Here is a 21,539-nt window from a genome sequence, read left to right as displayed (position 1 = left end):
ACAAAAAAAAAAAAAAAAAAAAAAACACACATGTAAGTACCAATTGTATGTTAGTTAACCACCTCAATACAGGGCACTTACACCCCCTTCCTAACCAGACCAATTTTCAGCGCTCTCATACTTTGAATGACAATTACTCAGTCATGCAACACTGTACCCATATGAAATTTGCGCCTTTTTTCCACACAAATAGAGCTTTCTTTTGGTGGTATTTAACCACTAGTGGTTTTTTTATTTTTTGTGCTATAAATAAAAAAAACTTAAATTTCGTGAAAAAAAACAAACACCTTTTTCTTTGTTTCTGTCATAAGATTTTGCAAATTAGTAGTTTTTCTTCATAAATTTTGGCCAAAATTTATACTGCTACATAGCTTTGGTAAAAATAACCCAAATTAGTGTATATTAATTTGGTCTTTGTGAAAGTTATACAGTCTACAAACTATGGTGCCAATCACTGAAAATTGATCACATCTGATCAGGCCTTCAGTACATCAGGTGTATCTAATTTCTTGAGACACTAACAAGTCAGGAAAGTACAAATACCCCCCAAATTACCCCTTTTTAGAAAGTAGGCATTCGTAAGTAGCATGGTGAGTTTTTTTAAGTTGTAATTTTTTCCCACAATTCTTTGCAAAATTAAAATTTTTTTTTCTTTTTTTTTCCTTCACAAAATTGTCATATTATCAGGTTATTTCTCACACACAGCATATGCATACCACAAATTACACCCCAAAATACATTCTGCTACTCTTCCCGAGTATGGCGATACCACATGTGTGAGACTTTTACAAAGCCTGGCCACATACAGAGGCCCAACATTGAAGTACTTTCAGGCGTTCTACGAACATAAATGACACATCTCATATCTCAACCACCTATTACACTTTTGAAGGCCCTGGAGCACCAGGACAATGGAATTGCCCACAAAATGACCCCATTTTGGAAGGTAAACACCCCAAAGTATAATCTATGAGGCATAATGGGTCTTTTGAATGGTTCATTTTTTCCCCAAGTTTTTGGAAAAAGTGGAAAAAAAATGAAGATGCACTCAGATGGACTGTGACAGGTGCTCGGGCACTCAGATGGACTGTGACAGGTGCTCGGGCACTCAGATGGACTGTGACAGGTGCTCGGGCACTCAGATGGACTGTGACAGGTGCTCGGGCACTCAGATGGACTGTGACAGGTGCTCGGGCACTCAGATGGACTGTGACAGGTACTCGGATGAACTGTGACAGGTACTCGGATGAACTGTGACAGGTACTCGGATGAACTGTGACAGGTACTCGGATGAATTGTGACAGGTACGCAGATGAGCTGTGACAGGTACGCAGATGAGCTGTGACAGGTACGCAGATGAGCTGTGACAGGTACGCAGATGAGCTGTGACAGGTACGCAGATGGGTGGTGACAGGTCCTCTTTATTGGGGGGGCGCAATCAGTGTGATTGGTGCACACTGTAAGCGGTAACGAGATGTTACCGCAATCTCTTTCTCACACACGATCGGTGTGTGAGGAGGAGAACCCGGTAACATCTCGTTACCGCTCTATGTTTACATTTAGTGATCGGCTGTGAAAAGATCACAGCCAATCACGTGGTAAACAGTGATTTACCAGCATCGGTGACGAGCTGTTCCTAGGAACACGCCGACACCGACGTGCACACGCAGCGCTCCGTGCAAAGTGGGGCGGTACCATCTGTGATCGGCCGTGACTTCATCACGGCCGATCACGTGGTAAACAGCCATGCCCAATAGCCGTTCGCCCCCCTCGGTAGCGAGTGGCGTCTCCGTGACACGCCGCCACTGATAGTACAGGGTTGCGCTCACACAATCGCGCGCATACCCTTTTTAAATTGATGGACGTCTTTAAGCGGTTAAAGAGGATTTGTCACTTATAGTCAACAGTATGTTCATTCTTAACCATTTAATGATATGTGGGGGAGATTTACTAAAATTGGTGCACACAGAATCTGGTGCAGTTGTGCACAGTAACCAATCAGCTTCTAACTTCAGCTCATTAAATTAAACCTTGACAATAAGGCCTCATACACACGGACGTTTTTACAGTGATGTTTTGGAGATTTTTTTGCAGCTTAAAAACGCCACTCTATGTTATTCAATGGCCTAATACACACCATGGCATTTTTGAGCAGTAACAGGCATTGGCATTTTTAAATTTCAAAAAAAAACCAGGACCAGCCTTTTCTGAGGCTCCAGTGCTAGAGCTGTAAAAACACCAGACGCCGGTAAAAGGTGTTAAACGCGGTTTAACGAGGCTTAACGCTGTATACACAGCATTAAGCCTCGTCTGGCATTTCTCTGCCTCAATTCAAAATCAATGGTTCTCTATGGGAGCCCATTGATATGAATAGAAGTCACACCAGATGTCGGATCAAGATGATCAGACTTCTGGTGCGACTTGTGTGCTGAGAATCTTGAAGGGAAACCCCCCGCCAAAATGTAAACAAAAATTTTTTGCATGAGGTACCCTCCGCAAGACGATATCAGACACTTCGCTCTGGTATGGATCTTAAGGATAATTCCCCCACGCCAAAAAAATGGCGTGGGGGTCCCCCCCAAGATCCATACCAGACCCTTATCTGAGCATGCAGCCTAAAAGGTCAGGAAAGGGGGGGGGCAAGCAAGCGCCCTCCCCCTCCTGGACCAGACCACATGCCCTCAACATGGGGGGAGGGGTGGATGCTTCAGGGCAGGGGGCACCCCCCCACCCCAAAGCACCTTGTCCCCATGTTGATGAGGACAAGGGTCTCTTCCCAACAGCCCTTGCCTGGTGGTTGTTGGGGTCTGCGGGCGGGGGCGTATCGGAATCTGGAAGCCCCCTTTAGCAAGGGGGCCCCCAGATCCTGGCCCCCCACCCTAGGTGCATGAGTATGGGGTACATTGTACCCCTACCCATTTACTGCAAAAGAGTTATTTTAAGTGATTTATTAAATCAGCTCCGCGTCTCTTCCGATTTAGTCTTTTCCGATTTCTTTTCCCCCCTCCGGCGATGTATTCTCCCTCTTCGCTGTCTTCTAGCTCTTTTGCCGGGTCATTTCTCTCTGTTCTCCTTACGATGTTGACTCAATGCAATCTCCCAGTGTAATGACTTATATTGGCATGGGGCGGGACCACCCGATGATGTAATTTTGAGGCCACACCCCTCGTGACGTCATCGCCCCATCATGCCCCGGCACGACGGACCCAGCATTTCACCAGGAGATCGCACTGAGTCAACAACGGAAGAAGAGCAGTGGGAGAAGACCCAGCAAAAGAGTGAGAAGACAGCGGAGGGAGAAGACAGCGCAGAGAGGAGAAGAACCGGCAGATGGAGACGACGTCGCCAGAAGAGGGAGAAGAGCTGGAGCTGCCTTAAAGTGGATGTAAACCCGACAATTTTTTTTTTTTTTTTTTTTTTTATTTAGGATTGTATCTTGTACAGTATAGGATTTCATATCATCTGTGCCCAGTCTTGCCATGAAGCGTTAATCCAGCTCAGAGCAATCCTCTTATCTTTTTTCAGTGAGATAAAAATGGACAGACAGAGAAATACTTCCCCCCCTGCTGTGAGTGACAGGTGAATTACATATCTCATGCACGAGCCTTAGAGAGGCATTATGTGTAATTCTCATCCCTTCTCCTTTCTTCTCCAGCACTCCCAGGATTGGCTGCTCCACACCTCAGCATGATTGGGCATGCTGAAGTCATGTGGTGACTTTTCTGGATTTTGACTGGATGTTAGTGATCATAGCAGAAGTTCAGTGTAAGAAATACACAGGAGAAAATTGATGTTGATAAGGGGAGTGTAGAGGTGGGCGGGGAGTCTACTGACATCACAACTCCACCCACCGAGCTCCAGACAACAGACCCACCCACAGAATCTGCAGTTTTTCAGGTCTCATAACAGACAGACGGGAGACATTTGGCAGGTAAGGATACATGTATATCCTTATATATAACCACTATGGCAGTAGTTTAGAAAGGATGAGAGTGGGTTTACATCCACTTTAATAAAATACTTTAAAAACCTGTGTAGTGTGTTTATTTTTGACACTTTTTTTTTTTTTAGGTGAATGGGTCAGGGTACAATGTACCCCACACTCATTCACCTAGGGTGTGAGGCCGGGATCTGGGGGGCCCCCTTGTTATAGGGGGCTTCCAGATTCCGATAAGCACCCGCCCGCAGACCCGACAACCAATGGCAAGGGTTGTCGGGAAGAGGCCCTTGTCTTCATCAAAATGGGGACAAGGTGCTTTGGGGTGGGTGGGGGGCACAGAGCCCCCCCCCCCCCCGCAAGCATCCACCTCATGTTGAGGGCATGTGGTCCGGGGGGCTCACTTGTCCCCCCTTTCCTGATCTACTGGGCTGCATGCTCGGATAAGGGTGTGGAATGGATCTTCGGGGGGGGGGGGGCACGCCATTTTTCTTTTGGCTTGGGGGTTCCCCGAAGGGTCTGGTATCGTCTTGGGGGGGGGGGAACCACACGCAAATTTTTAATTTTTGCATTTTTGCGGGGTTCCCTTTCAAAATTCTCAGCACACAAGTCGCACCGCAAGTTGGATCATCTTGGTGCGACTTCTATTCAAATCAATGGGCCCCCATAAAAAACCATTGATTATAAATAGAGGCAGAGAAACGCGTCTGAAAGCTAGCGCAGCTAAACTCACATTGACACCGCTTTTTTCCTGGCGTCTGTACTAACTTTACAGCTCGTTTTTAAGACGTTGTGTGTATGAAGCCTAAAACCTAGAAGCTGATTGGTTACTTTGCACAACTGCACCAGATTCTGGGTACACCAGTTTTATTAAATCTTCCCCAGTGACTCTGGTTCAAATGCCTTAACCCATTTTTCTGGTGTATTTTAAATCTATCACGATTGGGTGAAGCACAATGTTCTTTTTTCTGCCCCTTGACAGTAAGCTCCTTATTAACACTACTATAGGCACAACTTTAGGCATCACGCACATGCACGTTTTAGTACTGTGTGCACAGGGCAGCCCATTCATTTCAATGGGCTGCCCTACACACAAAGAAGCTCTAGCACTTTCTTGAGCCTTGAATTTCACAGTGCATTTTACCTTGTCTGTTGCCCCTTTTTGCATTCGCAAAAACCACACTTCTTGCTTGGCGGTTTTGGGATGCAATTAGCAATCAATGGCACAAGTGCAGCACACGTTTTTTGCATCATTCATTAACAGCCCAGTGTGCATGTAGGCTAAATGGACAGAGAAAGACATTTTTAAGACCTAGTGGTGAACTAGCAAACCTTTTTTGGCATCTGATTGCAATGAACCAATTATAATCTTCCCCGTATTTGAATTCTGGCCCATTTAGTGTAAGATCCAGGGGAGTAAGGACATCTTGTGGCAAAGAATAGGTACTACAGGGGACAAGAGAGACGATGCAGTATGAAGTATGCAGCACAAATTGCCCCCTCATATATCCCAGGAGGCTGCGAGAGGACTTTAACTGAGCGACGGGCAGGCAAAGCTGGCTTGCGTCATTGAGGGTCCGGCTGCCTGAACCCAGAAATGTCAACCAAGCTCTCGATGACTGAATGTACCAAGATGGCGGCATGGGACACCTGATCAGGGAATAATAGCAGGGCAATGCTGGGTTCACTGGGCAGGGGAGTATATTTTCTGAGGCGATCCCAGCTTCACAGGTAAGAGAAGATGGGTGGAGGAAAAAGCAGGGCCAGAGTGAAGTTTCTCTATAAAACGGAGTTCTCACACAGCTCCATAAAGAGTTACTAATAATTCTGGAAACCAGCACTGTATGACTTCCTCTATCTCTGCTTCCTGCATCTCCATTTATTTAATGGTTATAAAATTGGTCTGACTCTGCTTGGTGGCTACGAGAAACTTACAGTCTATCAGCCTTTCTGTATGTGAAAGGCAACAATAAAATGTGCAGCTGCTGTTCCAGCACCACAAGCAGAGGTGTTCCAGTATTGCCAGATTAACAACAAAAGGGAGTAGGATTGACTGGTGTGGCACAGATGTACGTGAATAAAACAAAGTATTCAGCAGTAGGCTGGGCTCCTGGCATATGTATACTGTAAATATCTCAAGGTTTACTTTTCAGTTTTGAATAGAGTGTACCTTTACTGACCTCACCATACCTACAGCAAGGATGGAGATAAGGAAAATCTCACCAGTGAAGTCCCCTATACTGGAACAGTATTAGGACTCACATTCAAGGGAGTTTATCTCCTTATATTTGTCACATATTTATAACACCGATTAGATGCAGGTCAGGAGATTTGAATGGATATCAATAGTGTAATGTGGATAAAAGGTCCAAGATTTGTTTGTTTGACCTGCTTTGCACTGCATTTTTTGAGAAATAGTCTTATTGGGATGCGGTTACCTTACAGGCAAAGCAGTTTGAATGAAACCTTCTGCTGCACTTTGCATTCAAAAGCAAGTGTTTGGGTGGCGCAGTGTTTGAATGGAAAATGCAGCGTTTTATAGTAATGCTCCTGTACATGCCCTATAGCAATTAAGTTCACCAGCATCCACCACTGACAAAAACTCTATTTTAGGTGACCCACTGGAAACATACAAAGTACGTACATGTAAGTTTAGAACTATAATAAAAATCAAAATGAAATACCATAAATATGTATAACATGATCATGAGAAAATACAATATCTGTGATCATCACCTGAATGCGGAGATTGAAAACGGGGCTCTCTTTACTGGCCGTTTTGTGCCACTGCATAAATTGGTCTGACACATTTCTGCAGCGGAGGGGAAAAAAAAAAAAAAAAAAGTATTTAATGAACAAGAAGGTGATTTTAAAATAATTTTAAATCAAATCTTTCATTTATATCAAGACCTCAAATTGAATCTCGTTTAGCTCCACTGAGACTACTAGATAAGCCTTTTATTCTACTGGGCTCTTTTGGAAGACCTAAAACCACAGTTCCCTTTTACTGGCATCTGTGCCCTTTTGGAGAGATTTCCCATCATGGTGTATCCAGGACATGATGGAAGCAAGATCTCTCTAAAAGGAGCTCAAATAGTTCTAAAGTGACATTAAATGATATCCCTATTCTCCAAAAATAATCCATACACATCCACTACTTAACAGCCCTGTAATCTATTAATTGTATGACATTTTTTACTGTCTTTTTCTGCCTCTTAGTAACATCCAGTGTAAATTTTGACATCAAATTTCGATTTAGTTTTAGTTATAGTCTTTCAACTAAAATGCCATTTTAGTTTTAGTCATCTGAATTGTTTTAGTTTTAGTCGTATTTTAGTCCCCAGTACATTTTAGTAGTGTACAATTGAATGGGTTTAGTTAAATTGTAATACATTATTTAATGCAGAGTTCCACCCAAAAGTGGAACTTCTGCCTAAGGGTATCCTGACCCCCTGACATGCCACATTTGGCATGACTTTTTTTTTGGGGGGGGGAGTGGGTACCTAGCTCCCACTTCCGCCCGTGCTGCCTAGGCGACTTCTCCTCCCTCCAATCTTGTGGGGCACGCCACAGGTCCCAGAAGTTTGCCCGGCCATTCAGGACATGCAGTGAAGCCACAAACTGTCACAGCCAGATGCCCACACTTGCAATGCCGGTGCCGCGGACAGACAGGGGAGAGAATGGAGGCTTCGGGTGGCCACATTGCTTGACTGTGGGACAGGTGAGTTGTGTGTTACACTTTTTGTAGCTGCTGACTTTTAATAAACATGGGTCCAGCTGACACTCCACTTTAAGCATTTCTCTAGAATTGCCAAATTCATTATATACTTCTGGTGTAAAAAATCTAATAACATGTTATTATTTATGGTATTATGGTTTGAACATGCACTACCGACACAGATTTAGCCATTGGGTTATATTATGTCTTTATAAATAAAACTAAGTTTCATAAACAAAATATATTGCTTTTTGATAAACAGAAGTACAACTTGAAAAATATAAAAAAAAACAATGTAAAACTCTATTGGCTGAAATGCCATTGCACATATTACCTGAATATATTACCAACATTAAAAATATAAAAAAAAAAAAAAAAAAAATAAGAAAAGCTTTTTTCTTTTTTTTTTCTTTTAGCAGCTTAGTAGATACCCCCTACATATTCTTAGTGGCAGTGCAGTGTTAAATTTGATGTCAAATTTCAATTTATTTTTAATCATAGTCTTTTGACTAAAATGCCATTTTAGTTTAAGTCGTATTTTAGTCCTTTCAGTTGTTTTAGCTTTAAGCCCCATACACACTATTAGATTTTCTGCAGATTTTTGTCTTCAGATTTACCAAAACCATGTAGTGCAGGGGCCTGCCTGATTGCATAAAAATTGAAACTCTTAAGGTTTGACCTCATATTATATGGTTTTGGTAAATCTGAAGACAAAAATCTGCAGAAAATCTAATAGTGTGTATGGAGCTTAAAGTGGATGTAAACCCAATGTCATCCTTTCTAAACTACTGCCATAGGGGTTATCTATAAGGATATACATGCCTCCTGCATGTATCTTTACCTGTCAAATGTCTCCCCTCTGTCTGTTATTAGACCCGAAAAACTGCAGGTTCTGTGGGTGGGTCTGTTGTCTGGAGCTCGGTGGGTGGAGTTGTGATGTCAGTAGACTCCCCGCCCATCTCTACACTCCCCTTGTCAATATGCATTTTCTCCTGTGTATTTCTTACACTGAACTTCTGCTGAACTTCTGCTATGATCTCTAACATCCAGTGAAAAGACAGGAAAGTAACCACATGACTTCAGCATGCCAAATCATGGTGAGGTGTAGAACAGCCAATCCTTGCAGAGCAGCAGAAGAAAGGAGTGGGAGGGAATTAAAAAATAATGCCTGTCTTAGACTTGTGCATGAGATGTAAATCACCTGTCACTCACAGCAAGGGGGAGGATTTGACAAAGTTTTTCTCAGTTTGTCAAGATTTTTCTCACTGAACAATAAAAGAGGATTGCTCAGAGATGGATTAACTGTGTGGCAAGACTGGGCTCAAGTGATAGGAAATCTTATATTCTACAGTATGATATAAAAAAAAAAAAAGAAAAAAATTATTTCGGGTTTACATCCACTTTAAGTTGTATTTACTCAACGAAAACAGTATTAATTTAGTCGACGAAATTAACACTGGTAACATCCTCCATCACTTCTGGAACAAGCAGTGCATGTTTGCTACAATTCCCAAAGTATGACCATTGAAAACAAATGCAGACACCCTCTAAAACAAAGTTAGATCACAGCAGTAAAAAAAAAAGTAATTTGGAGATCAGGAGGAGGCTGGGAGCAATACAATGTACTTTTTTTGAGTTAAAAATGCTTACTTCAATAGATTTCTTTTTTAACCAGTTAAAGCAGAATTCCAGTCAAAAATCTAAATTTGCCCTTGCTTAGAATGTGTAACAACTTAAACGTTAAAATTATGTATTATCTTGATTGCTGACTGTCTAGATTAGAAACAGCAGCTAGACAATCAGAAATTTGCTAAGATTTAAGTCTAGTACATACGATCAGACAATTGTATGAAATGAAAAATACTGCTTTTGAAGCGATCATACGTTAATCTGATCATTAGTACAGAGCTTTCGTCTGAAATTATCCGATGGGACAAGCAAGAAAATTTTTCTTGTACGACACCAGATCAGTGCATGTTTTCATCTGAAAATACAATACATTACTGTCGTATGAAAATTTTCGTAAATTTAGTAACCTCTTTATTTTCGATATGAGACCAGCATGCAAAAAAAAAAGACAATTTTTCGTCCAATAATCTCATCATGTGTACCAGGCTTTACTGGAAACAGTGTAACTGTGCAGCCAAATGGGGCTGCTTTCAGGCACTGCCATAAGCCGTTGTCTGTGCCTATGTAATAATTTCAACACAGCTCCGGGTAGCCCCGCCCCTCCGTCATGCCCGGCCATTAGCGCTATCAACAGCAATCTGCTGCAGCTTTTCCTATCCTCCTAGCCTTGCCTATCGCTAGGTAACTCACTTCTGGACATTATCTATGAGTGGACATGCCCAACAGCCGCCCTGCATAACTAAAGCCAAGGGCTCTATGGTCACGTGACAGGACTTTTTAAGAAAAGAAAAGAAAACATTTTTTTTAGAAATCTAACTATCAAGATGTAATAATACTGTGGTATCTGATTATAGGGAGATGAATAAAAAAGAAATTCCTTTCAATTTAAGTGTCACTTTAATTTAGGGAGGTTGCAGAGGTGTCTTGACATGACATATTGTCACGCATTGCAAATAAATGCAACAAAAGCCTCTGATGTTGAAACTGTTCAGTTATATTTTTTGTGCTGACTAGCCGGAATCTGCAGTGGGATATTTATAACTGGACCCTCCTGTCTATCTATCTGTCTAGAAAGTTAAACTGTTACTAAACCCACAACAGTAAAATCAGTCTGTATATGCAGTAAAGCACGCTGGTTATACTCATTGTGGAACCTATCCTCTGCATTGTGTAAAAAGGCTGTTTGATCCTGTCTTCTCTGATCCAGCTCTTCTTCCACTGTCCCCAATCCATCTCCTGATAGAACAGAGCCTTGGGGGCACTCTGCACATACTCAGTTTGGTGTATATTGCTAGAGAGTTTTTTTTTTTCTTAAGAGGGTGGATGTAATCAGCACTGGGCCAATCAGCACTGTCCAGACAGTGGGTCAGCGGTCCTGCAGCCTCATAGGACAGTCAGAGCAGAATGAAAACTCCTCCTACAAGCTTTAACCAGTGCTCGGCCGGACACTGATAGAAGTTACAAGATTGCTATATACTGCTGATAAGAAAAAGGTATTTAGCAGTTTATATATTTACTAAAATAATTGCATTTCCATGTTCTGTGTACTGTGTAAGACTAGACATAGTGAATGAATGGTCCTGGGTTTAGTAACACTTTAAAAACAAATCTGGAGTTCCCCTTTAAAGTATTATTTCTTATAACAATTAATTCTTATAATAATTTATTATTACAAATAAAAAGGGGGACTTTCTTCTGAAAGCTTGCATTAGTAAAAAAAAAAAAAAAAATATTTCTGGTTAGCCACTAAAAGATATGACAGCAAATGCAACCTTTTAGTTTATCAAAGTTGCAAAATTCATATAAAGGCCTCAAAAGCTGCTGCTTTTGCACTGCTGATGTGTGGGTAAGGCAAATAAAGGATGCTTACTCTGCCTGCCTGTTCATTTGTCCTACAAGTATGTGTTTATTTTAATCATCTGTAAATCAGATTTTTTTCAAGAACACTTCATACAAAGGCTTACCTGTGAAATCTATACGATAGTTGAACTTCACCGTTGAAAATTCTACTGAGCTTTGAGGATTTTCGCGATAACGCTGTTCAAGCTCTTGACTTGTTATCGAGCAATACTCAGATGGACTTGACTAAAATATATCAAACAAGAAAGAGCATTTAAAGAGAAAATGCTAACCATAGAAGGACAGTGGTCTCCCTAAAAACAACTAGCAGGTCCATAGTATAAAAATAAAAAGAATGGCTCCCACATGTGGCCAACTTGTGAAGTACATAAAGCAAGCCTAGAATAAAGGATAAAATAACCTGCCACACAAAACGACCAATTAAAGTGGAACTAAACCCTCCTAGCCAAGTAAGGTGCCGTCTTAGTCTCTGTTTGATCCACAGTTGCCATGGTGTTGCACATGTGATCAGTTATGACACCGGTCGTTTGATGGCTTGACAGTTTAGTTAAAGGCATAAGCAACTGTGACAGATAGCATTCACCGTTTTGTAAATCGCTTAAATCACAGTGTTTAGTTCCACTTTAACTACAGATGCTACTATAGAAAATACCATATATGTAGCTTAAGTACATAAAAGAAGAGGAACGCCAACCTAGCATAAGCCTGCTGGGAACTCACAGTAGTGACTTGCAGAGATAGAGACAGAAAAACTGCCTCAGGTCTGGACTAGGGCTGCAATTAACGATTATTTTCATAAATCAATTAGTTGGCCAATTATCAATTAATTGGATAATAACCTTAAAAAAAAAGGTGGTGTATCATTTAGTTAACATGTAAAGTTTAAAAAAAGCTATTTATTCGTAATTATCTATATACAGTGGTAAATATACAACTAACTTTTTTTTTTAATCAACAAAATAGATTTTTATTGAATAGAACACATTACACAAGGCATTACATGGTACAGTTGCATAGGTATACAATTCATAGAAAACAGGAGGAGTTTCAATCTTCATAACATTACACGAATGGTAGTAACTGTATAGCCAACTTATCTAACAAAGGACTGGGAAGCATTGCATAATACTCTGAGTTCCAAGCACTCTTGGAAAGAAAAGTGCAAACAATTAAACAAAGCAACAAACAAACAAAAAAAAAAAAAAAATAAAAAGTTCAGTCCAACTGGTAGTATGCAGCCGTTACTTTGTGTTATAGAGATCCCAATTCCATCACACTAACGTCAAGTATCGCATAAGGCAAATCACTTCTGACAGGCCACTTATAGTCTCATATGGTCACCTGAAGTCAGTGCAGGAAACCATCTAACCCATTAGTAATCAGGGCATCATTTAGGGTTATTAGCAGGGCGGGCAAAAGAGTATCCCCGTATTTCCTGTATGTTTCCGTGGGCAGCTCCCGGTGATTTATTATTGGCCATCTGTGCCATTGCTAAAGAAAGTTCCTCAAGTGTTAGTGGGCTATTAAGTGCAGCAAGGCCCTGCCTCGATATACATGGAAGGGAGCACTGCTCCAAAAAATGAACCAGCTCCTCCTGTGTGGGATGCACTTTAGACGTGTACAAATCCCGGAAGAAGTGTGAAAATACTTCAGGAATTCGGGTCTGGTCAACAACCGTTTCCCCCCTCTACATTTTGGATGGCCTCTATATGGGTCGTTCCCTGATGGGCTTTAGCCATCATTGCTAGCAAGTGTTCTGTGTTTTCCCCCTCATTAAAGTACTTTTGCTGCAGGAAGAATCTCTTGTTCTCCTCTGCAGTAGTAGAAACCTGTTGATACAGGGCCTGCACTTCTTGCAGTCTACGTTCAGACTCCACTGAGGTGGGGGCAGCAACGTATAACCATTCTGCTCTGGCATTCTCACTCATTACCAGATTCTCCCACTCTTTGGTTTTAGTTTTAATAGCGGTAATCTGTGTGATAAGTAAGCCCTGTAGATGAGCCTTCAGGGCATCCCAAACCACTGTAGATCTAGTTGTGCCCTGATTAAAGTGCAAGAATTCTGTGACAGCTTTGGGAATGGGGTCAGATTCTGGAAAAATTGTGAACCAGAAGGAGTTGACCTTCCACAGCCTATGCTGATGTCTAGGAGAAACAGCTACGCGGACACGTAGGAGAGAGTGGTGCATACATCACGGAGTCAGTCAGCTGCTGTGCCAAATTGTTGCCCAGACATATATCTATGCGAGAGAGGCATTTGTAGGAGGCTGAGTAGCAAGAAAAGCAGAGCACATTAGGATTCTGGTCCCTCCACACATCTTGCAGGCCTATGTGTGTATAGCGACGATCGTCTCAGCTCTTTCGTGCATGCGCAGACAGCGATATCTCATCTACTGATCCTCGCTTCCAGCTTCCAAGATGGCGCCGGACACTTCGGATCGCTTCTGCGCATGCGTGAGCATGACGTCATCACCGCCGCAATGGCGGCAAGTTTAAAAATGCTGTTTATGTGTTTGTTTCTCCCCTGAGCTCTGAAAGGGAGAAAACGATTGGATCTTTTGCTGTGTCATCCAGTCTGCACTGCCCTGTCTCTCTCCCTCTCTCTCTACTCACCAGGTAAGCTCTAAATAATAATAAAGTTAAAAAGCTGGATAGGAAAACACTTATTTTCTCCACCAAGAATCGCGAAATTTCCCAGCCTGTCCGTCTCATTGCACAATTTTCTCAGCATCACAATCAAGTGAGAGACATTCTCAACAAATTTTGGCCACTACTTACGGCAGATATTGTTATTAAAAAATACATTAAACCTTATCCGGACATAACCTACCGACGATCTCCCTCATTAAGAGATCGTTTGATAACCAGCCATCATCCCCCTATGCAGGCGCCTTCTCTAACTGTCCCGGGCACTTTTCCTTGCGGAAAATGTGATGTATGTGAATTCATTTATGACTCCCGAAAAATTCCGCTTCCCAATGGTTCCATCCACAATATAAAACACACAATTACCTGTCAAACTGTGGGAATAGTCTACTTAGCTACTTGCCGTTGCGGATGCTATTATGTCGGCAAGACTAAACGCCCATTTTATATACGCATTATAGATCACATAAAACCATTGTACAAACGCATCACAACCACTGCAATCAATATACATATTGCCTTACAACATAATTTCGACCCTCATGTTATTGGGTTCACCGCCCTGGAGCATGTTCCTTTACATGCTAGGGGCGGTGGCATTGATAAAAAGCTACTTCAACTTGAAACTAGGTGGATACACACCCTGGCAGCTACCAAATTTCCAGGGTTGAATGAATACATTAGTTTCAAATCCTTTTAATTGTGGCTCTATATATTTTTTTGACATTTCTGGTTCACACATTGCAATTCTCTCATTTCTTCCTCCCATTTCCCCTCCCACTTTCAAGTCATACCATGTATCCACGGATCAAGTTATCTTTATTCATTACAGAACACATTTGAACGCAATCACTGTCTATAATTGCTAATATCTTATTGTGAATTGTTTTTACCAACAATTTCATATCATACGACTATGTATCAATTTAGGCTTTGTTATAACTCTCATATCTACATGTACTTGTTATATGTATTTTTTTGGCTGCTAGGCATGGCTTACTGTGGGACCTCTGCGGGGACCTGGCCCAGTGTGTCCCAATCGGTGTGTGGGCGACCCATGGCCACAACTGTCCCCGCTCATTTCTTTCCCCCTATTGCTGTGCGCTGGTGATGGCCCCTCTCCTTCCCCTCCTCGGCTTTCCTTCTGCTGCCCTTGGGTTCCCCCTTTCCCTCTACTCCCTCCTTTTCCTGCCAAGTAGTGTGCCACGGGGTGTGCCTGACCAGTTCCCCCTCTGGGTGGGTTGCTGCTCCCTATGCCGCCTTGGCTGTATGGACACCCAAGGGCGGCACTGCTTTCCATCAGTGTCTGCCTGTCCCCAGCCATTGGCGCTCATATGATCTTCATTGATCAGTATTACATCCTCCGATGTACTGCAGCACCACCGTTTTGGCGGGTTTTTCAGTATATCGAGTCCTGCGCGTCTTTCTAGACCACATGACGCGTCAGATGATCCCGCACAGCTCCCTGGGTGTTATAGGCCCACAGAGCTATCGACGGGCGCATGCGCAATGGCTCCTTGTGTCCGCTCACACGCTCGGTGACATCAGACGCCGTTCGTGTGTGGGGGGCATTAAAGGCCGGCTTCTCCGGCCATTCCTTCGTTGGCGGTCTAGGGTGCCCATACCTGCTGTCTTGCTCAACTTGGTAAGCTTGTGCTTTATCTTCATACTTTGCGCTGAAGACATCTTTGCCGCTTAGGTCTGGGACATCAAGTCTGACTCAATGCTTTTCTCCCATTACAGTGTAGCTTCACTGTGCCTCATTTACTACCTACACTGACTGCATCTCTATAGCCCCAGGGTACTTTCAATTAAGTCACACTGGACCTATTGATGAGTTTATCCCCTTTTACTTATCGAACTACGTAGGCTTACCATACCTAGCTGGATAATGTTCATGACCCCATTTCTTATCCTCAATATTTAATTCTTTGGGAATGGCAATCAACTTCATTTCCTTGTATGCCCTTGTGACTTTTTCCTCTTTCCTCCCTCTAGCCACCATTCGTCTGACTCTTTTCAATATTAATGCCAGTGTACCGGGCGCCCTTACCTGTCTCTTGTTTTTATTAAGACATATACTGTGAGTATATTTGAGGCTTTGTTAGCTCGATGTCTTTGCCGTTGTACACTCAGATTCCTGGGTGCTCACCAAAATTATGTTATTTATATAATTTTCCTCTATCCTGCCAGGCCCCTTTTTTCGCCCCCTGCAGCCACCTATTTGCGACATGGAGCCCTGATTTCACCCTGGGGGATTGTATATGTTCACCCTTTTGGGACCTACTGGTAGGTAATTTACCATCTTTAGGACAGAGGTTTTTGGGGTTATCTGTTGGGTGGGGGGGTATGCCCCTAGTGGGTGTCCATTGGGGCGGTCGCCTCCCTTGGCGGCTCTTTGTGTGGGAAGATTTTCGGCCATGTCTGGCAGCCACTTAATATTTATGTAATATCTGTTCATTTCATTCCACTTTATTCCATTAGTTTTTGTCTGAAATATATATTGTTACAGTTTCTCTGACTACTTGTCTCTCTATCTAGAATTCAGGAAATTAACACAGGTATAATCAACTATCCCTGAGAAAGCCAATGTTGGCGAAACATGTAGGATTCTAATACCTGTTAACAAGACCCGCCGCTACGCTACTGGCTGGTTTTTGCCATATTGCTGTATATGATGGTTTTGTATTTTTCCCCTCATTGTTTGTCCACACCCTTGTCGAATATATTTATTGTATATTCCTTTTAATCTGCTTATTAATAAATTTTATATAGTATATAATACTTTTTATAGTGCTGTGTCAGTATACAATACTCTAGCAATTTATTTTGGGCACCGCTATAATCCCCTTACTCTCCTCCTACTATTGTTACCAAATTTACTGGGATTAGGTGCTGTATTATATCAAGGACTATCTAGTCAACAATCTTCTTTTTTCCATTAGGTAAGCTCTATAGCTTCTTTCTCACGCTCACTATGCCTGCTTATACATTATGCATGCTGATTTACCTATATGTTCTAGGTCAGGTTCATTCACCTCTCATGGAGGCCGCTGCCCTGGTAGACCATCGCCAGCCTATTAGGTAAGAGGGGATGATTGGTAAGTACGAAGAAAAAAGGAAAAAAAAAAAAAAAAAAAGAGAGCCTTTACTAATACTGTTTAAACTGAACAGCCCTACCAGGTCTTACAGATCGTCACATTCAAGATGAGGGGAGCCTTCAAGAAGGAGCCGCTCAAGCAACAGCCACCGCTCAAGCCGCAGGAGAAGCCGATCAAAATCACGGCATAGTCACTCCCATCACAAAAAATCCCCTACACGCAGGAAATCTCCTGCCACCCAGCCTTCCCGTCCATCAGGGAACTCCTGCTGGATTTGCGGCGCCACAGCGCTGCCGGACAGGCTAGCCTGTCGCACGTGCTTCAACAAGGCAACCAGAGACAGAGAGATAGATACAAGGGAGTCAAATAGAGAGTCATCCATCCCTTCAAATCGCAGGGTCCGAGGTCAACAGACCTATACAAGGCACTTCATCTGCTACCCCATCATCATCAAAGAAGTCGGATCCTCTTTTTGACAATGATGACCTAGAGACATCGGCTTTGATTTTTCACTAATCGATCCATTCGTGAAATCAGTGAAGAAAGCAATCGATTGGATGGAGGAAAAAGAAACTCCTCAAAAAATGAGGAAATACTTTCCAGACCTTAAAAAAGACCCAGGGACCTTCCCGTTCATCGACTAACTTGAAGATCTAATCAAGGACGAGTAGTAGAAGCCCGAGAAAAAGACCAGCCTCAGTAACAGATTAGCAAAGCTCTATCCGCTTAAAGAACCTAACGTCAACCCACTAATATCTCCACCAGTGGTTGACTCCTCTCTGATGCGCCACGCTAGGCATGTAACACTTCCAATAGAGGACGCACTCACATTTAAAGACGTTATGGATAGAAAGATCGGCCTGGATCTTAAAAGAACCTACCTGTCGGCAGGTGGCGCTTGCAGGCCAGCAGGAGCACTGGCAGCTGTGGGTAGTGCTATCCCAAGCTGGTCCACTAACGCCGAAAAGCTGGTGACAGAGGGGGTGGAACAGGAGAAAGTCATTTCAGCCCTCCAAGAGCTTAGTCTTGCAGGCGACTTTGTCGCAGAAGCCTCTGTGGATGTAATTAAAACCACTTCAAGAGCAATGTTAAGTTCAGTGATGGCCAGAAGGGCGCTATGGCTAAAACCCTGGTTGGCAGATCCCTCCTCAAAGTCCAACTGGTGTAAAATACCTTTCGATGGCACAAACCTTTTTGGAGAAAAGTTGGACTCGGCCATTTCTAAAGTCACCGGCGGAAAATCGGGGGGCTTATCCCTTCAGACAGAAGGCCCAGACAACAGAAGGAATCTTCCGGATAAATACAGGGAGGCAAAATCTTACAGGCCCGGAAAAGAGTATAGGAGAAACTGGAAGAACCCCCAGTCATCATTTCTCAAGCTCCAAAAATCCAAGACCCCTACCACAGGGGATCAAAAAGTCTTTTTGAAGGTGTGTCCGCCCATCCAGCTATAGTAGGGGCCAGGCTCATGAAGTACAAGCAGGTTTGGGCAGAAACAATAAAGGACCCATGGACGGTGGATACTGTCCAGTTCGGGCACAAATGGAGATTCAAGACACGGTCGCCAAGAGACCAAGTCTGTATAACCAGACTACCGGCATCTTTAGAGAGAAGGATGCTACTAACAAAATATGTTCAAGATTTGTTCCAGAAAGAGGCCATAGTGGAAGTTCCACTATCCCAAAGGGAAACAGGGGTTTTACTCCGTTATTCTTGGTGAAGAAAAAAACAGGGGACCTGTGTCCCGTTCTGGATTTAAAGAATCTCAAATCGCTCAATCTTAGTCGAGACTTTCAAAATGGAAAGCCTGCAGTTAATTCTTCGGGCCATGAATATCGGGGATTGGATGCTTTCCGTCAATTTACAGGACGCTTATTTGCATATTCCCATTCACATTTCATTTCAAAAGTTTCTCCGCTTTGCGGTAGGTCATCACCATTTCCAATTCCGAAGTCTCCCGTTCAGGATCTCCACCGCTCCAAGAACGTTCACAAAAGTCTTACTGCCAGCAATAGCCTTACTGAGGGAACAAGGCTTAAGAGTCCATCATTACCTGGACGACATCCTCCTGCTTGCGGACAATTGGGATTCCCTCCTACTGTATCGATCCATTCTGACCACCACCCTACAAAACTTCGGCTGTATTATAAACCGGAGGGAAAAGCAACTTACAGCTCACCCAGAGAATGATCTTCCTGGGGGCGGAACTAGATACCCGCCTCAACACAATAGAACTCCCTCAGGAGAAAATTCCCAGTCTAATCCAAAAGGCAAAGAAGCTACTCACATCTACCACACTGCCAGCCAGAGAGTACCTCAGCATATTGGGATCATTTTCAGCAACCATCCCAATAGTACAATGGGCTCAATGGAACATAAGACCTCTTCAAACATCACTTTTAAGACAGTGGAACAGGGTATCATTGTCTCAGCCAATCACAATCCAGAAAGAAGTGAAACAATCACTCTGGTGGTAGACCAGATTGAACAATCTCAAGAGATGCAGGCATATAGTCCCCCTTCTCTAAGAAGTAGTCACTTTGGACACCAGCCTGAAATGCTAGGGGGCACACTACCATCACTACGCAGTCCAAGGCCGTTCAAAACACAGAACGTGGTTTCAAATATCTTGGAGATGAAAGCAGCATTCCAAGCTCTGCTAGCCTTCAGCCCCCTCCTCAGGGGGAAAGAAGTCCTGTTAAAATTGGACAACAGGGTGGCAGTTGCCTATATCAACAGGCAAGGAGGCACCAGGAGTCGCTTCATGATGCAGGAAGTCCGCCCAGTTCTCGAGTGGGCACAGTTAAACCGGTCGGGGGTAACGGCAATGTACGTCCCAGGAGTTCAAAACCAACTGGCCGACTAAGCCGGACTTTTGTATCCAACGAGTGAGCTTTAAGCCACCAAGCTTTTGCCCTCATAACCAAAACTTGGGGTATACCGGATATAGACCTGGCAGCGACACCAACCAACACGAAATGCCAGAAGTATCTGGCGAGAATTCCTTTCCCATCGGCGGAGGGCACGGACTGTCTACAACACAATTGGAACTTACGTCTGGAGTACATCTTTCCACCGACGCCCCTCATTCCAAGATTCCTACTCAAAGTCAAGAGGTCAAAGTCTACAGTTATAGCAGTCCTCCCCTTTTGGCCGAGATGACCATGGTTCACGACGCTTCTCCAACTGAACACAGCAAAGCCATTGCCGCTCCCAATGACAGCAGATATACTGTCGCAGGGACAGCTCCTTCACCCAGTTCCAGAGAGGCTGCATCTAACAGCCTGGAGATTGAAAGGGCTAGGTTCTTAGTCCAAGGCTGCTCCCAGAAAGTGGTAGACACTCTCCTTCAAGCCAGAAAATGCACAACCAACAATACCTATAGTAAGATCTGGGAGAAATTTCTCTCAGTCGCACAACAGCAATCCTGGAACTCTTCATCAGGTCGCTCAACAGTCGCTCAGATCCTCGAGTTTCTCCAGCTAGGATTACATAAAGGACTTAGGTCTAGTGCCCTGAAGGTACATGTGTCAGCCATGTCCTCTATGACAGGAGTGAAGTGGGCACAGGAGCCTCTTGTCATCCAATTCCAAAAGGCTTGCTTAAAGTTGAGACCACCCAGAAAACCTTCCTTCCCGACATGAGACCTTTCGGTAGTGCTGGAGGCCTTATCCCATGAGCCATTTTTTTCTGTTGGAAGGCATCTCTCTGTGGGACCTAACTCTCAAGGTCACCTTCCTAATAGCAATTACATCGGCTAAAAGGGTCTCGGAAATGCAGGCCTTGCTGGCAAAGGAAGGCAAGGTAGTCTTAACACCATCGGATCGCTTCATCACGAAGGTGTCGTCTTCCTTCCACTTTAATCAAGAGTTATGCCTTCCCACTCTCTCCACAGGGTGATCCACACCCACTCGATGTAAAAACCAGTATCCAAGCCTACCTCTCAGCAACCAATAACCTGAGAAAGACGGAGAATCTCCTAATCATTCCACATGGCTTCAGGAGAGGACAAGCAGTGACCTCTCGCACCATCGCAGCATGGTTGGTGAAGATCATTAAAAGAGCTTACGCATCGAACAACACACAAATACCTGAGGGCTTACGGGCACACTCCACAAGGGCAATGGCGACCTCCTGTGTTGCCTACTGCAGGGTATCTTCCGAAACCATCTGCAAAGCAGCTACTTGGTCTTCAAAGAGCACCTTTATTTCCCATTATAAAGTGGACTCCGCTAGATTGTCCACGGTTGAATTCGGGAGAGCAATTATACAGTCTAATACCTCAATTCCTTCTAAATAAACTTATCTTCTGCTCATACCCACCCAGTTTGCGAGTTATTCCCCATAGGTGTATGCTGCCATGATGCGACAGGAAAACGGAAAATTGTATACTCACCTTTTCGTAATTTTCCTTCCCTGTCGCATCTCATGGTAGCATACAGATGCCCACCCGTCTGAGGTGAGATAGATAGATATAGAGATATATATATATATATATATATATATATATATATATATATAATCTCACAGAGAATACTGGGGCGGGTGCCCTCTCAGGGTTTAATAGCTACACAGTCCTATCAGGTTGCGGAGGCGGAGCCACAACCCATAGGTGTATGCTGCCATGAGATGCGACAGGAAAGGAAAA

General features: G+C 43.4%; 1 protein-coding gene across 2 annotated transcripts in view; it reads right to left on the bottom strand.

The window, feature by feature from the left end:
- The window catches only part of PARP11 (poly(ADP-ribose) polymerase family member 11), a 56,565-nt gene that overhangs the window by 26,193 nt on the left and 8,833 nt on the right, over positions 1-21,539 (bottom strand). For both annotated transcript variants that reach the window (XM_073621254.1, XM_073621255.1), the window contains exons 4-5: positions 11,249-11,369; positions 6,674-6,749 (exon numbers count right to left, since the gene is read on the bottom strand). In XM_073621254.1, coding sequence (XP_073477355.1) covers positions 6,674-6,749; positions 11,249-11,369 — 197 coding nt within the window. The remainder of the gene's footprint in view (positions 1-6,673; positions 6,750-11,248; positions 11,370-21,539) is intronic.

Source organism: Aquarana catesbeiana, linkage group LG03, assembly GCF_042186555.1.
Source record: "Aquarana catesbeiana isolate 2022-GZ linkage group LG03, ASM4218655v1, whole genome shotgun sequence".
NCBI classification, from domain to species: Eukaryota; Metazoa; Chordata; class Amphibia; order Anura; family Ranidae; genus Aquarana; species Aquarana catesbeiana.
Note: the sequence above shows the minus strand (reverse complement) of the source record. Positions and strands in the feature narration are given on the sequence as shown.